Below are 16,306 nucleotides of genomic sequence, written 5' to 3' on the forward strand. Positions count from 1 at the left end.
TTCCTATGTCCACCTAGCTAGCAACGTGTGAGGTACTATATGTATTTTAATAGATGAAATTAATTGGATCCTTCCATGCTATTTCAAGAGAATGTTCCTTTACCCTTTAAAATTGTCTTTTATATATATATATATATATATATATATGTATTTTATTTATTTATTTATGATTTTAAAAAGATTGTAAGAGAAGCAAGCCATGCGGATAACATGGGGGATTTTATGTCAGATGGGAAAAAACGACAACACTTGATAATAATTTCTTAACGCTACCATAAATAATGCAATATCAGTTAGCATGTAAGGAAAAATATTGTGGATTTATGTAGTTTATTAATTAATTAATTTTTATTGCACTGAATAACTACCTTGCTAGGGGTAGAGTCGTTTGTTCTGGGAATCAAAATAACAAAATGTTATTCGTCAATTGATCAAGAAACAATTTAGTCATTTAATGTTTTTTATATATAGTAAACTTGTTTAGGCTTTTGTGTATTTATAATTTTATTTGTATAATTAAATGACGATGGTATCTTAAAAACTAAAAAATATTGACCCTGCAAAGTGGGTTTTTTTTCTTTACATATTATATTTTTTTATAATTAAATGACATTTCTAACCTTTAATTTAAAAACATTTAAGCCTGGTTTGAGAGGGTATTTTTGTTTTTGCTGCATGTTCTTTTTGTAATATAAGATGCTTTTAGGGGTATTTTAATAATTTTAATTATTAAAATTTTAATAAATTAATATAAAAAAATGATGTATACACGCGTCAGTATACCATCATCCCCTACACCAAACTATAGATATGTAGGATGTATTCCAATAGATAAAATTTATTAAATACCATTTCATATGACATGTCACGTGACAACGTAGCTGTTGAAATAACAAGTTAGGTTTGGTTAACAGCGGTTCAACAAAGATAAAAGTTTTTTCTTAACCTTTTTTTTTTCTCTCTTGTGCCCTAGTATTCATGCCGAGCATTTAAAAACTTAACTGTGCCTTTTAGTTTATATTTATTTTAAAGTTGGTCTTTATTATTTTGATTTTTATTTGTTTTGATTTTAGTACTTCTTGAAGCTTTTTTATTTTAATTTCATCTCTTTGAATTTATTTAATTTAATAATTTTATCTAATTTGATCTTTGTTCTTTTGATTACTTTTCTTTATGCTTTGCATTAATTTTATTTTATTTTGTCCTTTAGAATTTAACTTAATTTAATTTTGTTTCCAATTTTGGTGCTCATTTTTTATTGCTCATCTTTTTAGCATTTTCTTTATTTATTTATTTTTTCAATTTAATCCCTAATTATTTGTGTTTAATTATTTTTTATGCAAGATTTAGTTTTTTTTCTTTTTATTCTATTTTTCAATTTTTTTATAATTGAGAATTTTGCTTCATTATTTTTTCTTGTTTGTCTTCTACAATCATGACCCAGTCCAACAGTTTTGATAATTAACTTGATTTAAGTTTGTCTGTTTTTAAGTTCTCTTTAATTTTATTTTATTTTCATCGTTTAAAATTGACTTGTTAGGCCTTGAGTTTCTTTAGTTGTTTTACTCTTCTTCTTTTTTTAAGTTATTCCTATCTTATATGTCAGGTTAGAGGTTATTAAAGTTAAACTGGTTTGTTTCGGGTTTTTTTTTGTTCATCATCCAATTTTTTTCTCACTTTTGATGGGACTTTTTGACTTTTTAAAAGTAACACGGGTTATCTCGAGTTTTATTTTTGTCTTTGCTAGATTTACCTCTTTTAGAAGGAATTTTTTTAATTAGATTAAATTAATTTATTTTATCCTTTGACATTAAATCGACTTGATATTACCTTAGTTTTTTGGTGCAGATCTTGCTCTTTTAAAAAGAATTTTTTTGTAATTAAATTAATTTATCTCACTCTTCAACATTAGATTTGTTTTATATTGAGATTCTTAGTTGAGTATAGGTTTGGAATTTAATGGTTCAGCTTGGTGGTTGACCCGACTAAGGGGCTGAGTCCCAATTTACCCGAATTGACCCAGGTTAACCTGAGAAAAAAAATATTTGAGATTTTAATATCCCATATTAAAAATTAAAAAACAATCAATGTAGATGTAAGCTATATATCTTGTAAATAATAAAATTTAAAAGATTATTTCAAAAAAAATTATAGAAAGATATTATCTTTTCTTTTTAAATTGTAGTTAAACCAAAATAATTTATTATCCTATATTGAAAAAACATAATTTGTTTTTTGTGAATATAAAGTATATATATTAATCGGCTTCCAATTTCGTATTGAAAAAATAAAACTTTCTTCTAGTATTTATAAAATGAACTTTAATATGAGATAGTAACCAACAAAAAAAAATGATATGCTCAGATGTATAAGGTTAGATCGAGAAAGAGAAAAACATTTAATTGTCTTCTCTATGCATGAGACAACACTTATGCTTTCTAGACCTATTATCTTCAATAATAATTTGTTTTTATTCTTTTAATTGAAACCAGTAATAGTTTGTTTTTATCCTTTTAATTGAAATCATAACTTTAACTCATTCAATTACTTTTCTCAACTATTTTTTTATTAATTATTGTAACAAACATGTGAGGCTAGGTATTTATAGTTTTATGTTGGGTCACCCGAGTTTAAGGTTAACTTGGAAAGTCTCGTGGGTTTTACTAGGTCAATTGCAAGCCCGAGTTTTATATACTTTAAACCTAATCAGGGCTCCAGGTCACCTAGGTTTTTAGTCAATTTGTTGTGACATGTCAAGTTTAATTGCTATGTTAATGAGTGGATGTTGCTCGTGCTTTTAAAGGACAGCGTGTGACATCTTATGACAACCCAAAAGTCCCAACCATCATGTTGTCCCTGGCGTCTAGTTGAGGCGCAATTGATGAGTAGTGTGTGTTCTGCAATTCATAATGGTTTGATAATTATGAGATTTTTTCTCCCCCCTCTCTTTTATCTCTTCTCTCTTTGATATTCATGTTAGGTCATTCAAAATTTAGGATTGTCCATCCTATTTACTTTATCTTTCAATTTTGGTCCTTTTTTTTTAAATTGTTTTAGATTTTTTTTTAATTTCATCCATTTCCATTTTATTTTTTTAATTTTTATATCAAATATGGTAATTATTCTTTTAATTGTTTTTTATCCTTTTCTTCATTTGTTGTTTTTCAATTTTTTTCCTCAATATTTTTAATTCATTAATTTTTTATCCAAATTTGATCCTCATTCTTTTAATTTCTTCTTTTTTAATCATTTTTATAATTTACTTTTTCTTTAAGTTTTTCCTTCAATATTTTATTTCATTAATGTTTTTATCCAATTGTGATCCTTTTCTTTTAATTTCTTTTTTTATCCTTTTTTTCCAATTTAGTTAGTTATTATTTTCTTTCATTAGTTTGTATACCATATTTGATCCTTATTATTATGATTGTTATTTGTGTTCTTTTTTTCTTTTTTGATGTTTGATAATTTTATTAGAGATTTTTTTTTTGTTTTTGCCTTCGACGAGGCCATCTTAGAGTCATGACCCAAGTCACTGGTTTCAAAGATTAACCCGATTAATTTTGATTTTTTTATTTTTTTAATTCATCATTTGACTTTAGATTATTAGGCCTTAAGTTTTATAATTTTCTTCCATTTTCTTTCCCTGTGGTTATTTTGGGTCATGAGTTAGTCAAGTTAATATAGGTTGTTTTGATTTTTTTTTTTAATTTCATCTTTTGATATTAGACTATTGAGTCTTGACTTTTTTTATTTTTAATATTTTTCCTTTCTCTAGGGTTATCCTGGAGCGCATGTTAATCAAATTAACTCATGTTGACTTGGATTTCTTTTCAATGTTTTTTTATTTATTTAACTTGGATCTTTTTTTCTAAGACATTTTTAATTAAAAAAATATTTTTTTATCTCAATCTCATGTAGCAAATGATGGGTTAGTAGAATGAACTTGGATTGACTTAGGTTTTTTTCTTGCATGTTTCTTTTTCTAAACTTTTTTTTTTCAATTTCATTCTTTAAAATTAGATTATTAAGCCTTGAGCTTTGTGGTTTATTTCACCTTTTATTCTAAAGGGTATATTGATCTCGTATCTTATGTATTAGTCAAGTTAACTCAGATTCACTTAAGTTATTATCATTTAAATTATTATTTTTTTGTTAAATAAAATTTGTCACAACCTGCAATATAGGACAAGCAAGGACAAGCAAGTAAAAATCTAGTTACTACTATGTATGATCCTAAACACAATGTATTGGCAGCTTTTAGTTGTGTAAAAGTGGAGGGAAGGTTTTGAGTTGGTTACAAATTGCAAGCACAGGCAGCAAGCAACAAGAGTACGAGAGACTGACACTGAACCATGTATGAAAGGATGGATCCCATAAATTTAAGTTTTGTACTTGAAGGTAGTTAAGGTTGCTCATGAGTCATGACACCAAATAAGAAGAGGGTAGAAACCATAATAATAATAATAATAATAATAAATTTCATTAATGGATTTTGATATGGAAGTCTGTCTATATTTTATCAAAAAACAGATGAAGCTAAGAGTTTCTTTGCATGGTCTGCAGATTAGGAATTTAATGCTTGATATTGAAAACAAAGAAAACGAAAACAGAGGTAATCCCTGTTCATCTATTTGCAAATTAGGAGATGAATTTCTCGTAGTTGAGCTACAGCCAGCAGTTGTTCATATCAGCATTTTATCAATACGGGCAGAGGGCGACCAAATTGCGGGTTTCTTTTTTGTTTAATCTAAAAGATTATGTTCATGCGTAGCATATTTCAGAATTAATCCATCATTTGGTTGCTAAGAAGAGATAAATCTGACAAACACGTACAACAAAATTATACCATATACAGAACCACTATATGTTGGTTCTTTATTTAGTTTCATAGCCTTTTCTCCGGACTTACGTCATGTTTCTATTGCAATTATATGGGAGTATGGTTTCTTGTGCTATATAGCTTGGAATCAGTGGTTTTGATCATATCAGGAGATATTAAAGATTCCTGGGTAAATATTGGCAAGATCAAGGTTTTCAAACAGCTCAAACGCTGACATCAAAATCTTAAGAAATTCATTATTGAAACATTACTACTAAATTTATACTGGTTGAGACAGAGGCAGAGAGTATACCTTCCATGTTCTGGTGATGAGGAACTCCTGATCTTGCTCTCTTTAGGCAATATTGCAAGAAGCAGAAATGTGGCATATATAAAGGGCATAGACAGTGATCAAGTAGTACAAAAGCTGTGGTATTCGGTATTTTAAAAAGTTAGTATATCAGTACATGCAATATATATATGCATTTGCCGCTATATATGTCCGGTAGAAAAGAAATGCGTGCATGTATGTATCTGCAACTGAATTGTGGTCACAAAATGTTAATGGGTTCATGAAATTGTGAAGAGTAAATTATTCTTCACTCGGATTCTCACCTGGATTTTAACAAAATCATTTCTACTATAATATTTCTTCCATGAGTTTGTTACGTACAACTTTGACAATTTACATCCATCTAGTCTGCCAATTGATAACAGCATAAAATCCCACCAAAGATAAGATTTTCACACTTGCCAGATAAAATACACTGTTTTACAGTTTTTCAAACCTTCAATTGACAAACGTGAATGGATGCAGAGGCCCTCCACCCTCTCTGATGCGAGTCCACATTTCCCATTTCAAAAAGCATCACTTCCATCTCCTAGTATTGAGAGAGAGAACGGCGCAATAGCAACATTGAACGTGGGTGAGCCAGCTTTGTCAATGTGTTTCATCTCAAAGTCACCTTCCTGCAATTGTATGAAAGAAATAGATTTTTTGAGCGTGTATATAAATGGGAAATATTCATAATTTTCTAAATTGTTTGCACAAGGCGTTTCCCATTAATACACTGCTGGAATTTGTTGGGTGGTGAAATGCAAACCAGACTACGTCTCCCGAAGTATCCCAAGTACGCGCATGATTAAGACAGGATTCAATACATGATAAAAACAAGCTTTGAGGCCATAAGAACACTGGCCACATATCATGCTCTCACTTCAATATTCACGGGACCTATTGATGTTGACATATAAGCACAAACCTTGTCCTCATCTGCTCCAAATTAAGGGAAGAAAAGGCAAAGCTCTCCAGGAAGAGAAAGAACATCGCCACGACTTACCATTCTACCATTGGGAGTGCAAAGTGGGCATGCAGATGAGTATTCAAATCCTGTCCTAGGAAGTATAACCGGCTGTTCACCTATAACTCCAACTCCCCTGCAGCATGACAAATGATTTGAAATTCTTTAGAAGTCAATGAAGCGCAAACTGCAGCCCATGCTTAAGGAACCAAAAAAGAAAAAGAAAAACCAAGTCATATAAACTGAAGCATTTTAGAAGACTCCTGACCAGAATAAGATAATTTAACTCACCAAAAATTTTCAGTTTTTCCATTGGCATCTGTGATAATCCAGTGTCTTCTGAGAAGTTGAACAGGGCGATCTGAGTTATTAGTAATTCTTATTCTATATGCAAAGAAGTACTGCCCCTTTGAAGGCTGACTTCGGCCCTCAATGTACACACTCCTAACTTGAACCCTTATCCCCTGAGATACATGAGATTTGGTTATGATTACTCAAATCAATTTAAACCATTTCTAATATGCATTTTATTTGGCTTCTTCCTTTTAAAGAAACTTCATGTTATCTATGCAGAGTAAAGCAACAGGATGATTATCTAAAAACTCAAACCTAGACCAGATTGTGGGTATTTACTTTGACACATGGAAAAGAGCATGCCTACTAGAGTAACTTCGGATTACTTATTTCCAACTCACACATATTTCAACAGCCCCATCCATAATCAACCCATTTATTCTCCTAATTTCAATCATGTTTGTGTTATCATCGAAATGATCATGCATATAGCAATGCACCTTTGTGTTATCTATTGCCAACTCACACATATTGCAACAGTCCCGTCCATAATCACCCCCTTTATTCTCCAATTTCAAACATGTTTCCCATATGGAAAAGATCATATACAAGGAGATCAAAACTGGTTATTCAAGGACATCATAAGGGTCTCTAATTTAATTATGCTGAAAATAAGTTTTACAAAGGCCAGATATAAATACACAGGTCAAATTGTAGTGCAACAGATTCAAGGAAGAATGGATAGGATAAAAACATGGATTTATAAGTTTAAATCAGTTGATATGCCTGATGGTAACAGGAGTTACATGAACAAGATGATATCAGTTTATATGAAAACAAAAGATTTATAAGACAGTAAGAACTGCCGCGCTGACCAGATAGTTAGCATACCAAGGTAGTTGCATCACTTGAACATTTCAAGAGAGAAAGTGGTGCAATTTCCTTTAGCTCATCACGATACCTAGTTGCATCCTGCCAAAAATTTACCAAATGGATAAAAGTTTATCAGAAACATCCACGGTGAACAGAATGGCATAGGAATAATATGAAATCATGTTTTATGGCATGACTTAGGCAAAATAGTCATTATATAAAAAAAAACTGACACCATAACTGTACAGTGCAACCTCATTCAAGTCCATTGAGTTATATAGGCCTCATTCCAAGACAGTAAGATGTAGGAAGACTGTTACTTGTACTATAACAATTTATAGAATGATGTATATCATTGAAAACTACATTCGATATCTAGGCTTCCAGGAAGTTATACAATGTTCATGCCCTTTTCTAAAATATCGAATTCACTATTGGAGTTTTATGCTCATATTTGTGCTTATAGATGATTTAAGAAATAAACAAATGCAGTCACCAGATAAAGGCAAATGCCAGAGCAAAAAGATTGGATATCTTAAGCTAAACTCACAACATTCGAAGAAACTAAACTGCCAAAGCTTGCAGAAGGGTGGTTGGTGCAAGAACTTCTACACAAGACATGATAGATAAAAGCTTAGTTCAATACAAGTTGTCCATACACGAAAGGCCAACTATTTTTAGGACCTTAGATTTATAACTTTTGTTTGACCCATGTTTAAGAACACTCATAGTTTTAGGACTCTATTCTCTCTTCTGAACTCTTCATGATGGGGCAACAAAACCAAAAACCTATAAATCCTAGCGAATAAAACAGAGTAATTTATTCCAATCATTGATACTGATAAATGATTATTTTCGACAACAGCATCTGTAAAGTTAACCCTTTTTTTTTTTCCATTGCCACATGAGACACCTGACAGTAAAATAGGCAACAATTGACAAGCTGAAACATTAGAAAAAGATGCAGAATTGAAGAATCATGGAGGCTAAAAAAAGAAAAAACAAGATGACCATTTGACCAAACCCAAAAACAAATATTGAATGTTTCCATCTAAAATGAATAGAAATTTCTCCCAACTGCTTAGCAGCACGGATAAACCCACTACATATAATAAAATTTCACATTCAAATTGGAAAATGAGATACCGCAAACAGCTACCTCAAACCGCTCATCAGCAACTGCCTCCTTAAGCAACCTACGAAGCCGAAAAACTGGTTCCACTTCCTCAAATGATCTCAATGAATCACGAAGTCTCGCAGCTTCTTCATAGTCCTAATATCAGAACAAACAAACTCATATATTTACACAGATATTACCATCCCAAAACCCATTTTATTGCCAAAAATAAAAATAAATAAATAAAAATCATGCTTCCTGACTTTTGATGCCACATTCATTTTGCTTAGACTCAACACAACCCAAACCAAAAAGAAAGAAAAAGCTTACATATTTCCCAAAGAAGAAATTTGAACCCACAATATATATTGCCTACATTTTCCTAGAAAACAAACAGTGATTAAGCAGGTAATTTACCCAATTAAAAAAAGTAATGCCAAATCAGAATACTTTTTTAAAAAAAAGAAAGAAAGAAAGAAAGAAATTGGCTTTAATTAAAATTCAAAATGTTCCAAAGAATAATAATAATAAAAATAAAAATGTTACCTCAGATTGTGCAGCAACCTCCATTTGTTGTTTGAGCATAGCATAAGTTTGACTGCGAGACAAAAGGGAACTCGGACTATGGTCCGAACTCGAACTCGAACTCGAGCCTGAACTTGTTCCTTCACCCCCTCCATCTCTCTCAACAGAACATGCTACAATCCGACAATTTCTGTTGTAATTCCTCAAATTCAAACATTGTCTCGACACCGTACCGAAGCTCCGACCGGGAAGAAACCTCCTCGTACCTGTACTAAAATCCGTTAACAATTTCAGATTGAGTGACTGCATTTTTTCCAGAAATAATTTTATGGTGACAGCTGGTGACTAAATCGAGACTTTTAATTGTGAAGTGACTAAATCGGCCGGGGTTACGGTAGTTTAGAGAGTTAGAGGAGAAGGGTGATCTGCGGAATTGGTGGCTATTGTGGGATTTCCCCTTTTCTATTTTTTTTTTTTTTTTTTTATGTGTATCAGATTTTTGTGTTGCTGATTATGGGTGAGAAATTTACACGTTTTGGGTTTGGGTTTACAGATGAAAAATCAACGAATATTTGTTTTATTATTTTTTAAAATAAAATTTACTTGAAATTATATTAAAATAATATATTTTTTATTTTTTAAAATTTATTTTTAATATCATTAAAAATACAAAAAAAATAATTTAAAAAAATAATATATATTAAAAAACACTTTTAAAATATAAAAATAAATAAACTGATTAAAGAATTATTTTTTAACTTGGATGAAAGTATTTTTATTATATTTAATGATTTTTTTATTAATTTTTCTGTATTTTAAAGTATTTCAGCTTTATCATAGAAGATAGGGTGCTATGCTTGAATAAATTTAAAACCTATGGGTGGATATGGTTTTTAAATGGTCAGAAAGAATAAACTTTTTTTTATTAGTTGCTGTCCAAGAAAAAAGAGAAAAAGAAAAAGAAAAGGAGGTGGTCGAAGAATAAACAATGGATCGAAATCTCTTACATTTACATGCACGTGTTCGCTACATATTTTATACATGTTGATTAGAAAATTATAGAATATTCTCTATAAAAAATAAAATCATAAAAATCTTTAGTTAATTATAAAATTATAATGTTTTAGTTAGCCGTAGCAGTTCTTTTCTCCGCGATGCTAATGATATCATTTAAAAATCTTGTGTTATGCAACTATTATTAATTAGAATTCATATAGTTTTAGAATTCGACTAGATTAATGAGTTAATTTAGAATTTAATAAATTTAAAGTTGAAATTAAACTAAGTTAAAAAAATAAAAATAAAAACTTGAAATTTAAGTTTTGAACTTGCCAACCGGGTTTGAAAATTATTATAATTTAATTTATTTATTTTTTTATAAAAACATAAAATTTAAGTTTTGAACTGACCAACCAGATTTGAAAACTATTATAATTTGATTTTATTTTTTAAAAAACTTTATAAATTTATAGGGTTATTTTTTTGCAAGTCTGTTAAACAAAGAGGAAAATTTTAAGGAATTTCAAAATGCAAGTGTTGTTGGCCCGGCCCATTGAAATCAAAGGCTGACGCATGGGCCTAACAGCATGATATTGGCAGTTCAGGCACGTTTCCTGGGCCTGAATATTTTTAAAATCATCTAAATGCGTCGTTTGCTTAATTCGTTTTATTTTTTTTAACGAGAAATAAATAAATAAACGTGTCATTTGCAAGCTCACTTTTTAGCCGTTATATAAATGCTTGAAAAATCCTAGTTTTTTTTTATTTAAAAAAATTAAATTTCCAATTATTTTCATCTAAAAATACTTAAAAAAACTCCTATAACATTAAAAATAAAAACAAAAACCTCCAAATTGGTTAAAAAACACAAAAGCAAAATGGAGACAAAACTTTTCGCATTCCCAATCTACCTTTTCATGTGATATGATGATTTTGGCCTTCCCCACAAAAAAAAAATGAATTGTTTTTAGAGGCATTAAGATCTTTCTATTTTATCATAAATAAATATATATTTTTATATTTTAAAATATAATAAAATGACTAAAATATTCTTGAAAACAATAATTCTGACCCGTAACACTGATCCATAATTAGTTAGTAAACATATCACTAGTAACCTAATCCAATAAAAACAAGATGTATAGATAAATAAAGAATTATTATTTATCTATACAAAGTTCTTCTTCGTGGAAAACAACACGCCTTGCTAAAATAATTTCTTTAAATTTTGGTTTTTTTTAAAAATATTTTTTTATTTTTAAATAAAAAAATATTTTAAACTGCTACAACAACTATAATTTCAAAAACACATCATTGAAAATTACAAGCACTCAAGAAATTATGCTGACGCAATTCAACACGTTCCACCCTCAGGAATATGGAACATGCAGTTTGCCAAGATGGCCATAAATAATATTGGGCAATTACAGAGATGTCTTGAGCCAAAAAGACACCGGATTGCAAGTCAGGTTCCTGTTTAATACTTTAACTGCCATGGTAGAAAATTAGAAATACGACATATTTCAAGGAAAGGACCAGAATAGAAGAGAATGTCCACGTACAGACAAACTACAGATACAATTACTGTAGTTTTTTCGACTAGATTTGATATCCTTGTAACCTTCAATCAGCAGTGGGTTGGATAAAAAAAAACCTGAGAAATTTTTTTTTGATGTCATGCATGTTTTAAAGAAATAAAAAATACAATGTTAAATAATAAAATAAATTGATATCATTTTGTTTTAACCTATTAAACAACATGCAACTCGAGTTATTTAATTAAAAACAATAAATATAAAAAAATTCAAACATAATATTTTATAAATTAAATATTAAAAAATAAAGTTAAAAAAACAAAATATAACATACAAAAAAATTAAAAAATAACAATTATAAGCTTAAAAATACCTAAATCTGCTTTGATTAACTTGTTAAACCTATAATTTAAATTATGAGATTAGATTAAACTTAAAAAAACCTAATTTTTTAAAAAATCAACCTCTAATCATGAGATAGAAAAAAAAGTTAAAAAAAAGATCATGTTATTCCTTAGTAGCTTATAAAATCGATGCCCCGATTCATTTGATTGGAAGCATCATATATAAAAAAAATTATGAAAAAAAATTATTAATAAATTAAATATTAAAAAATAAATTTTTTTAAAAAAATCAATAACATAAAAGGATTAAATTATTAATAAATTAAATATTAAAGAATAAATTTTTTAAAAAAAATCAATAACATAAAAGGATCTTAAAGAAAAAATAATTAAAGAAAAAAAAGAGTGAGCTTATACATGTTAATTCACCAAAGTCGTCGACTATAATAAGGAATAACCTTATAAAAAAATAAAAAAAAATTATGAATTATATTTAAAAAAAATAAAAATAAAAAAAAAAATAAAAAAAATTATAAATTATATTTTTTAAAAAAAATAAATAAAAAATAAAAAAATAAAAAAATTAATAAAAAAATAAAAATCCCTGTTATATTGTAAAACTCACGAGCTGAGTCGTTTGATTAAAAATGTTAAATTTAAAAAAATCATGAAACCCTAATCTTAAAAAATATACGAATGAAATTAAAAAATATATTTAATTATAAAAATAATTAAAAAATATATAAATTAAGTTTGAAAAAAAAAATAGCTGAATGAAATTAAAAAAATATATTTAATTAAAAAAATATAAATTAAGTTTGAAAAAAAAAATAGCGGATTATTTTGGATTGAATAATTAAATTGATTAAAAAAATTAATTTTTCATCAAATATATGTCTATGGTAGAGAAAGAGGATGCTACTGGGAACCTAATAACAGAACAAAAAATAATTTTTCACCGCTAAAGAATGTCGTACTCGTCGTTGAAGTATGGTGGAACACTTCCACTAGCACCTGACAGCTTCTAAAATTTAATAATTTTTAATAATTGTAAAATATTAATTTACCCCTCTATTTATTTGGTTATAACACAAAAGCTAACGTGGAACAAAAATACCCCAGAATCAAGCATAAATCAAATTTTATTTCAAGAGTAAATTAATAATTTTACTGTGATAAAATATAAAATCTCAAAAAAAATATTCGAAGAACCAATTATCTGATTATCTGATTTTTGTTTGATAGTAACTGTATTTTACTATTCTAAAAATAAAAAAAAAAGACCTTTATACCCATTTTAAAAACAAAAATAACAAATAAATCACATGAAAAAAACCATTTTACCCCTTAGCTTAATCTTCTAGGCTAATTTAATGAAAAATAAAATCATCATTTCACTATTTCTTTCTCTATGTCTAGTGCTATAGTATTTTTCCCGCACCCTATATATTTTGTTAATTTTTGTGGGCTACTTGTCGCAAGAAGGGCTGAATCCAAGAGGCTGCCATTTTCCAAAATTATAATAGAACGCGTCCAAATAAGGATGCACAACTACTGAATAAACATGGAGGCATGAAGCGCACATACCACTAATCCTTCCAGATAAATTAGAACAGTTGCCCCTCTAGGGTCAATAGAACTATGAAGCAAATATATGACCAGAATGAAACACTTGCAAGCATCTTTATGACCAGAAAAAAGTCAACAAAACTAACAGTGTTTCTTGTCCACAGGATTAAGAACAGCAGTGAACAAGTTTAAGTAGTTCTCCACCCACGGAGTGGAGCAAGTGAGCAACAATGGCAATGAAAGGGCCTCAGCCTCAATATTGATAGGCAGTTGTCAAATGAACAAACAATCCCCTTCCAGAAACAAATTTGGTTATTGATACAATAAAAAAGGCCTCAGCCTCAGCATCCATAGGCGGTTTCCACATGAGCAAAAAGACTAACACATTCAATTTACAAACAAAAAGACTTAATACACTCAAATTAATCTCCCAAGGAGAAGCCCCCCTACAACGGATATCAAGAGAGGGTTGCCCCTTTCAGCAAGGAAGGGAAAAGGGACCGCTTTTTGATTTGAGGGCTCCTTATTTGAATAAAGAGAAATCCTTCAATGCAGTAAATGTCGAACCCCATAAAACAGATGATAGGTCAGGGCAAGGGCAGCGGTAACATCGACGACAGGTAGGATCAGCTTGGATGAATAAAAGAGGAATTGGTAGAAATTATAATAGGTGAAGCAAATCGAACCCGCTTTCAGATGAATAAGACAAAAAAACAAAACTAGAGCAGATAGGAAAGCCCCGGAGATTCTATTGACAATGGAAAATGTTGAATGAACCTGGGGCCTATAAATAGGAAGATGAGGAGATAATGGGCGAAGGACATGTGAGGTATTAGGTTGATCAATGTCAGAGGTCACCTCAATTTGAGGCGTGCCCCCGGGAGGTGGTGGAATACCCGCAACCTGGTCCTTGTTGTCAGTCCCTGTGGAGAAAACCTGGGGTCCCAAAAAAATGAATCAGAGAAGTATAACTGGGCACAGGGCCACATAGAACAGACAAATATCACAAACAGAGGGCCGCATGGACACTAGCACAGGCATGGCAACTTATTGCCCACATTTAAAATTTTTTAAGATAAATATCTCAACACAGATGTAAAGACTCACCCGTGTCTTGATACCAAGTGACAAGGGAGCCACATCAAGGAGACGCAATTCTTTGACACCTCCACGTAAAATTCCACCCTGAATAGCAGCTCCCATAGCCACTGCCCCAACTGGGTTTACTCCCTTGCTTTGGCTCTTTCCAAAGATCCCAGCTACCATCTTTGGGGAGAAGGTAACAGCTGAGGGGGTTATCCTACATCCTTCAACATTCTCAAAAACTTTGGGATTCTGTACACAGTCATGGAAGTAATAAGGAAAAGAAAGCCTAACAAAAAACAAACAGATAAACAATTGGAACAAAAGCCATTCTTACCTTCCCTTCCATAACAGCAGCAAATGAATTTGCAGTACCCAGATCAACACCAATAAAATCTCCACATGCAGGTTTTGCACTACACAGAATAGGAAACACTCAATACTTCAGCAAATAGAAAAGAACAGCGAATAGAAACATATACAGCCACCAAAAACTTAATAAGCTACCTCAAAGCTCTTGACAAACCAGCCCAATTTTGGCTGAAATTAGAAGGAGCCCACTTTGGACTCACATCATTAGTCAACTGCACAAGGGATGAACACCAAAACTCAGCCATTTCACAATCTCAACCTCAATTCTCAAACAGATTTTAATGAGCCAGACCAAACACGACTATGGATGATCATTATCTTTTTTTTTCCTCACAAATATAGATAAAAAACGATTAAATTAACAGCGTCCAAAGCTTTAGCATTTAAAACTTACATATATAAAACATCTCAGCCGATCATTAAGAGTTAAACACAACAATAAATACAAAACAAAAGCTTTAATATCCTAAAAAACAGTGATTATGCAAAGAAATCAAATGAAGAAAACCCAACACGGATAAATCCTTGAAGGGCCCAACTTTCTGAAATACCATAACAAAAAAAAAACCTAATCATTTATGTATCCCCTCAAGCATCAAGTTAAAGTATCGGTTTGATCTCCTCTAACGAATAACCAAATCAATAAAACTGAAGAAGAAAAGGAGCAGAAATGTTTAGAGACGTACGCATTTGTAGGACGAAAGAGGAGCGGAGGCGACGTCACGGCGTCGTAGAGAGCGGAGGAGAGCAGCGGTGGCCATGAGTGAAGAGATCGACGAATCTACGGGTTGGAGGCGGAGAAGGACGCGGAGACTCTTGCAGAGGTTTGTCAAAAAAGGACTTTGCTGACGGCAAAATACACCGAATGGTTTCGATAGTCCCTGTACTCTCTTGATTGTTTTACTTTGGTTCTCTTTCTATTTTTATTTATATATCTCATTATCATCCTCTTATCTTCTATTTACTTTTTTTCTTTCCAATCTAATCATTCCCCTATACTTAAAAAAATTAATTATTATTGTATATTATTAGAACGATGTTATCCTCGCCTCACAAATTATTAATCTCATTATATATTTATTACAAGTTTTATTAATATACTACATCACTCCTCATCTTTAATATCTTACTTGAACATAATTTTGATGTTTTCTTAATTATTAAAAATCAAAAAATCAAAATTTTAATTACTATATATTTTTAAATACATATTTTATTGGTGTATAATAGGTGGAACAGTAAAAAATTTATTTAAAAAAAACAAATAGTATGATTTTATTTTGAGAAATTATTTTTATGGTAGGAAATGAAAATAAAAGTAAAATTGAATATTCTACTAAAAATACAAATTTAACACCAGCATTTAATACATACCATTATTATGAAAAAAAAAATATTATTTAATTATAGATATCTTGGTCTATCTAAATAATAAAATTATATTATAGAGTAATTTTGAGATAGAAGAATGTAAT

The 16,306-nt window shown here is 30.1% G+C and overlaps 2 protein-coding genes across 2 annotated transcripts; both read right to left on the reverse strand.

The window, feature by feature from the left end:
* Positions 1-5,384: 5,384 nt before the first annotated feature.
* On the reverse strand, positions 5,385-9,399 carry LOC105128528 (uncharacterized). The gene is made up of 6 exons (XM_011030246.1): positions 8,951-9,399; positions 8,447-8,560; positions 7,306-7,386; positions 6,412-6,584; positions 6,160-6,256; positions 5,385-5,788 (listed from the first exon to the last, which is right to left on the reverse strand). Exons 1-6 carry the CDS (start codon positions 9,236-9,238, stop codon positions 5,678-5,680), a joined length of 864 nt encoding a protein of 287 aa, XP_011028548.1. The 5' UTR covers positions 9,239-9,399; the 3' UTR covers positions 5,385-5,677.
* Positions 9,400-13,600: 4,201 nt separating this feature from the next.
* On the reverse strand, positions 13,601-15,682 carry LOC105128529 (heat shock 70 kDa protein 10, mitochondrial-like). The gene is made up of 5 exons (XM_011030247.1): positions 15,518-15,682; positions 14,967-15,043; positions 14,797-14,875; positions 14,484-14,711; positions 13,601-14,312 (listed from the first exon to the last, which is right to left on the reverse strand). The coding sequence occupies exons 1-5, from the start codon at positions 15,590-15,592 to the stop codon at positions 13,923-13,925; spliced, it is 849 nt and encodes a 282-aa protein (XP_011028549.1). The 5' UTR covers positions 15,593-15,682; the 3' UTR covers positions 13,601-13,922.
* Between the last annotated feature and the right edge of the window lie 624 nt (positions 15,683-16,306).

The sequence above is a fragment of the Populus euphratica genome, unplaced genomic scaffold, assembly GCF_000495115.2.
Source record: "Populus euphratica unplaced genomic scaffold, PopEup_1.0 scaffold111.1, whole genome shotgun sequence".
In the NCBI taxonomy this organism is placed as follows: Eukaryota; Viridiplantae; Streptophyta; class Magnoliopsida; order Malpighiales; family Salicaceae; genus Populus; species Populus euphratica.

What these genes read in the sequence shown, in the direction of transcription:
- LOC105128528 (XM_011030246.1), bottom strand. Translation starts at nt 9,238, where the DNA reads ATGCAGTCACTCAATCTGAAATTGTTAACGGATTTTAGTACAGGTACG. An exon ending in CAAGTGATGCAACTACCTTG is followed by an intron (nt 6,585 to 7,305) that starts GTATGCTAACTA and finishes CATGTATCTCAG; the next exon opens with GGGATAAGGGTTCAAGTTAG. An exon ending in GGAAAAACTGAAAATTTTTG is followed by an intron (nt 6,257 to 6,411) that starts GTGAGTTAAATT and finishes GTCATGCTGCAG; the next exon opens with GGGAGTTGGAGTTATAGGTG.
- LOC105128529 (XM_011030247.1), bottom strand. Translation starts at nt 15,592, where the DNA reads ATGGCCACCGCTGCTCTCCTCCGCTCTCTACGACGCCGTGACGTCGCC. An exon ending in CTGCTGTTATGGAAGGGAAG is followed by an intron (nt 14,712 to 14,796) that starts GTAAGAATGGCT and finishes GACTGTGTACAG; the next exon opens with AATCCCAAAGTTTTTGAGAA. An exon ending in CACTTGGTATCAAGACACGG is followed by an intron (nt 14,313 to 14,483) that starts GTGAGTCTTTAC and finishes TTGGGACCCCAG; the next exon opens with GTTTTCTCCACAGGGACTGA.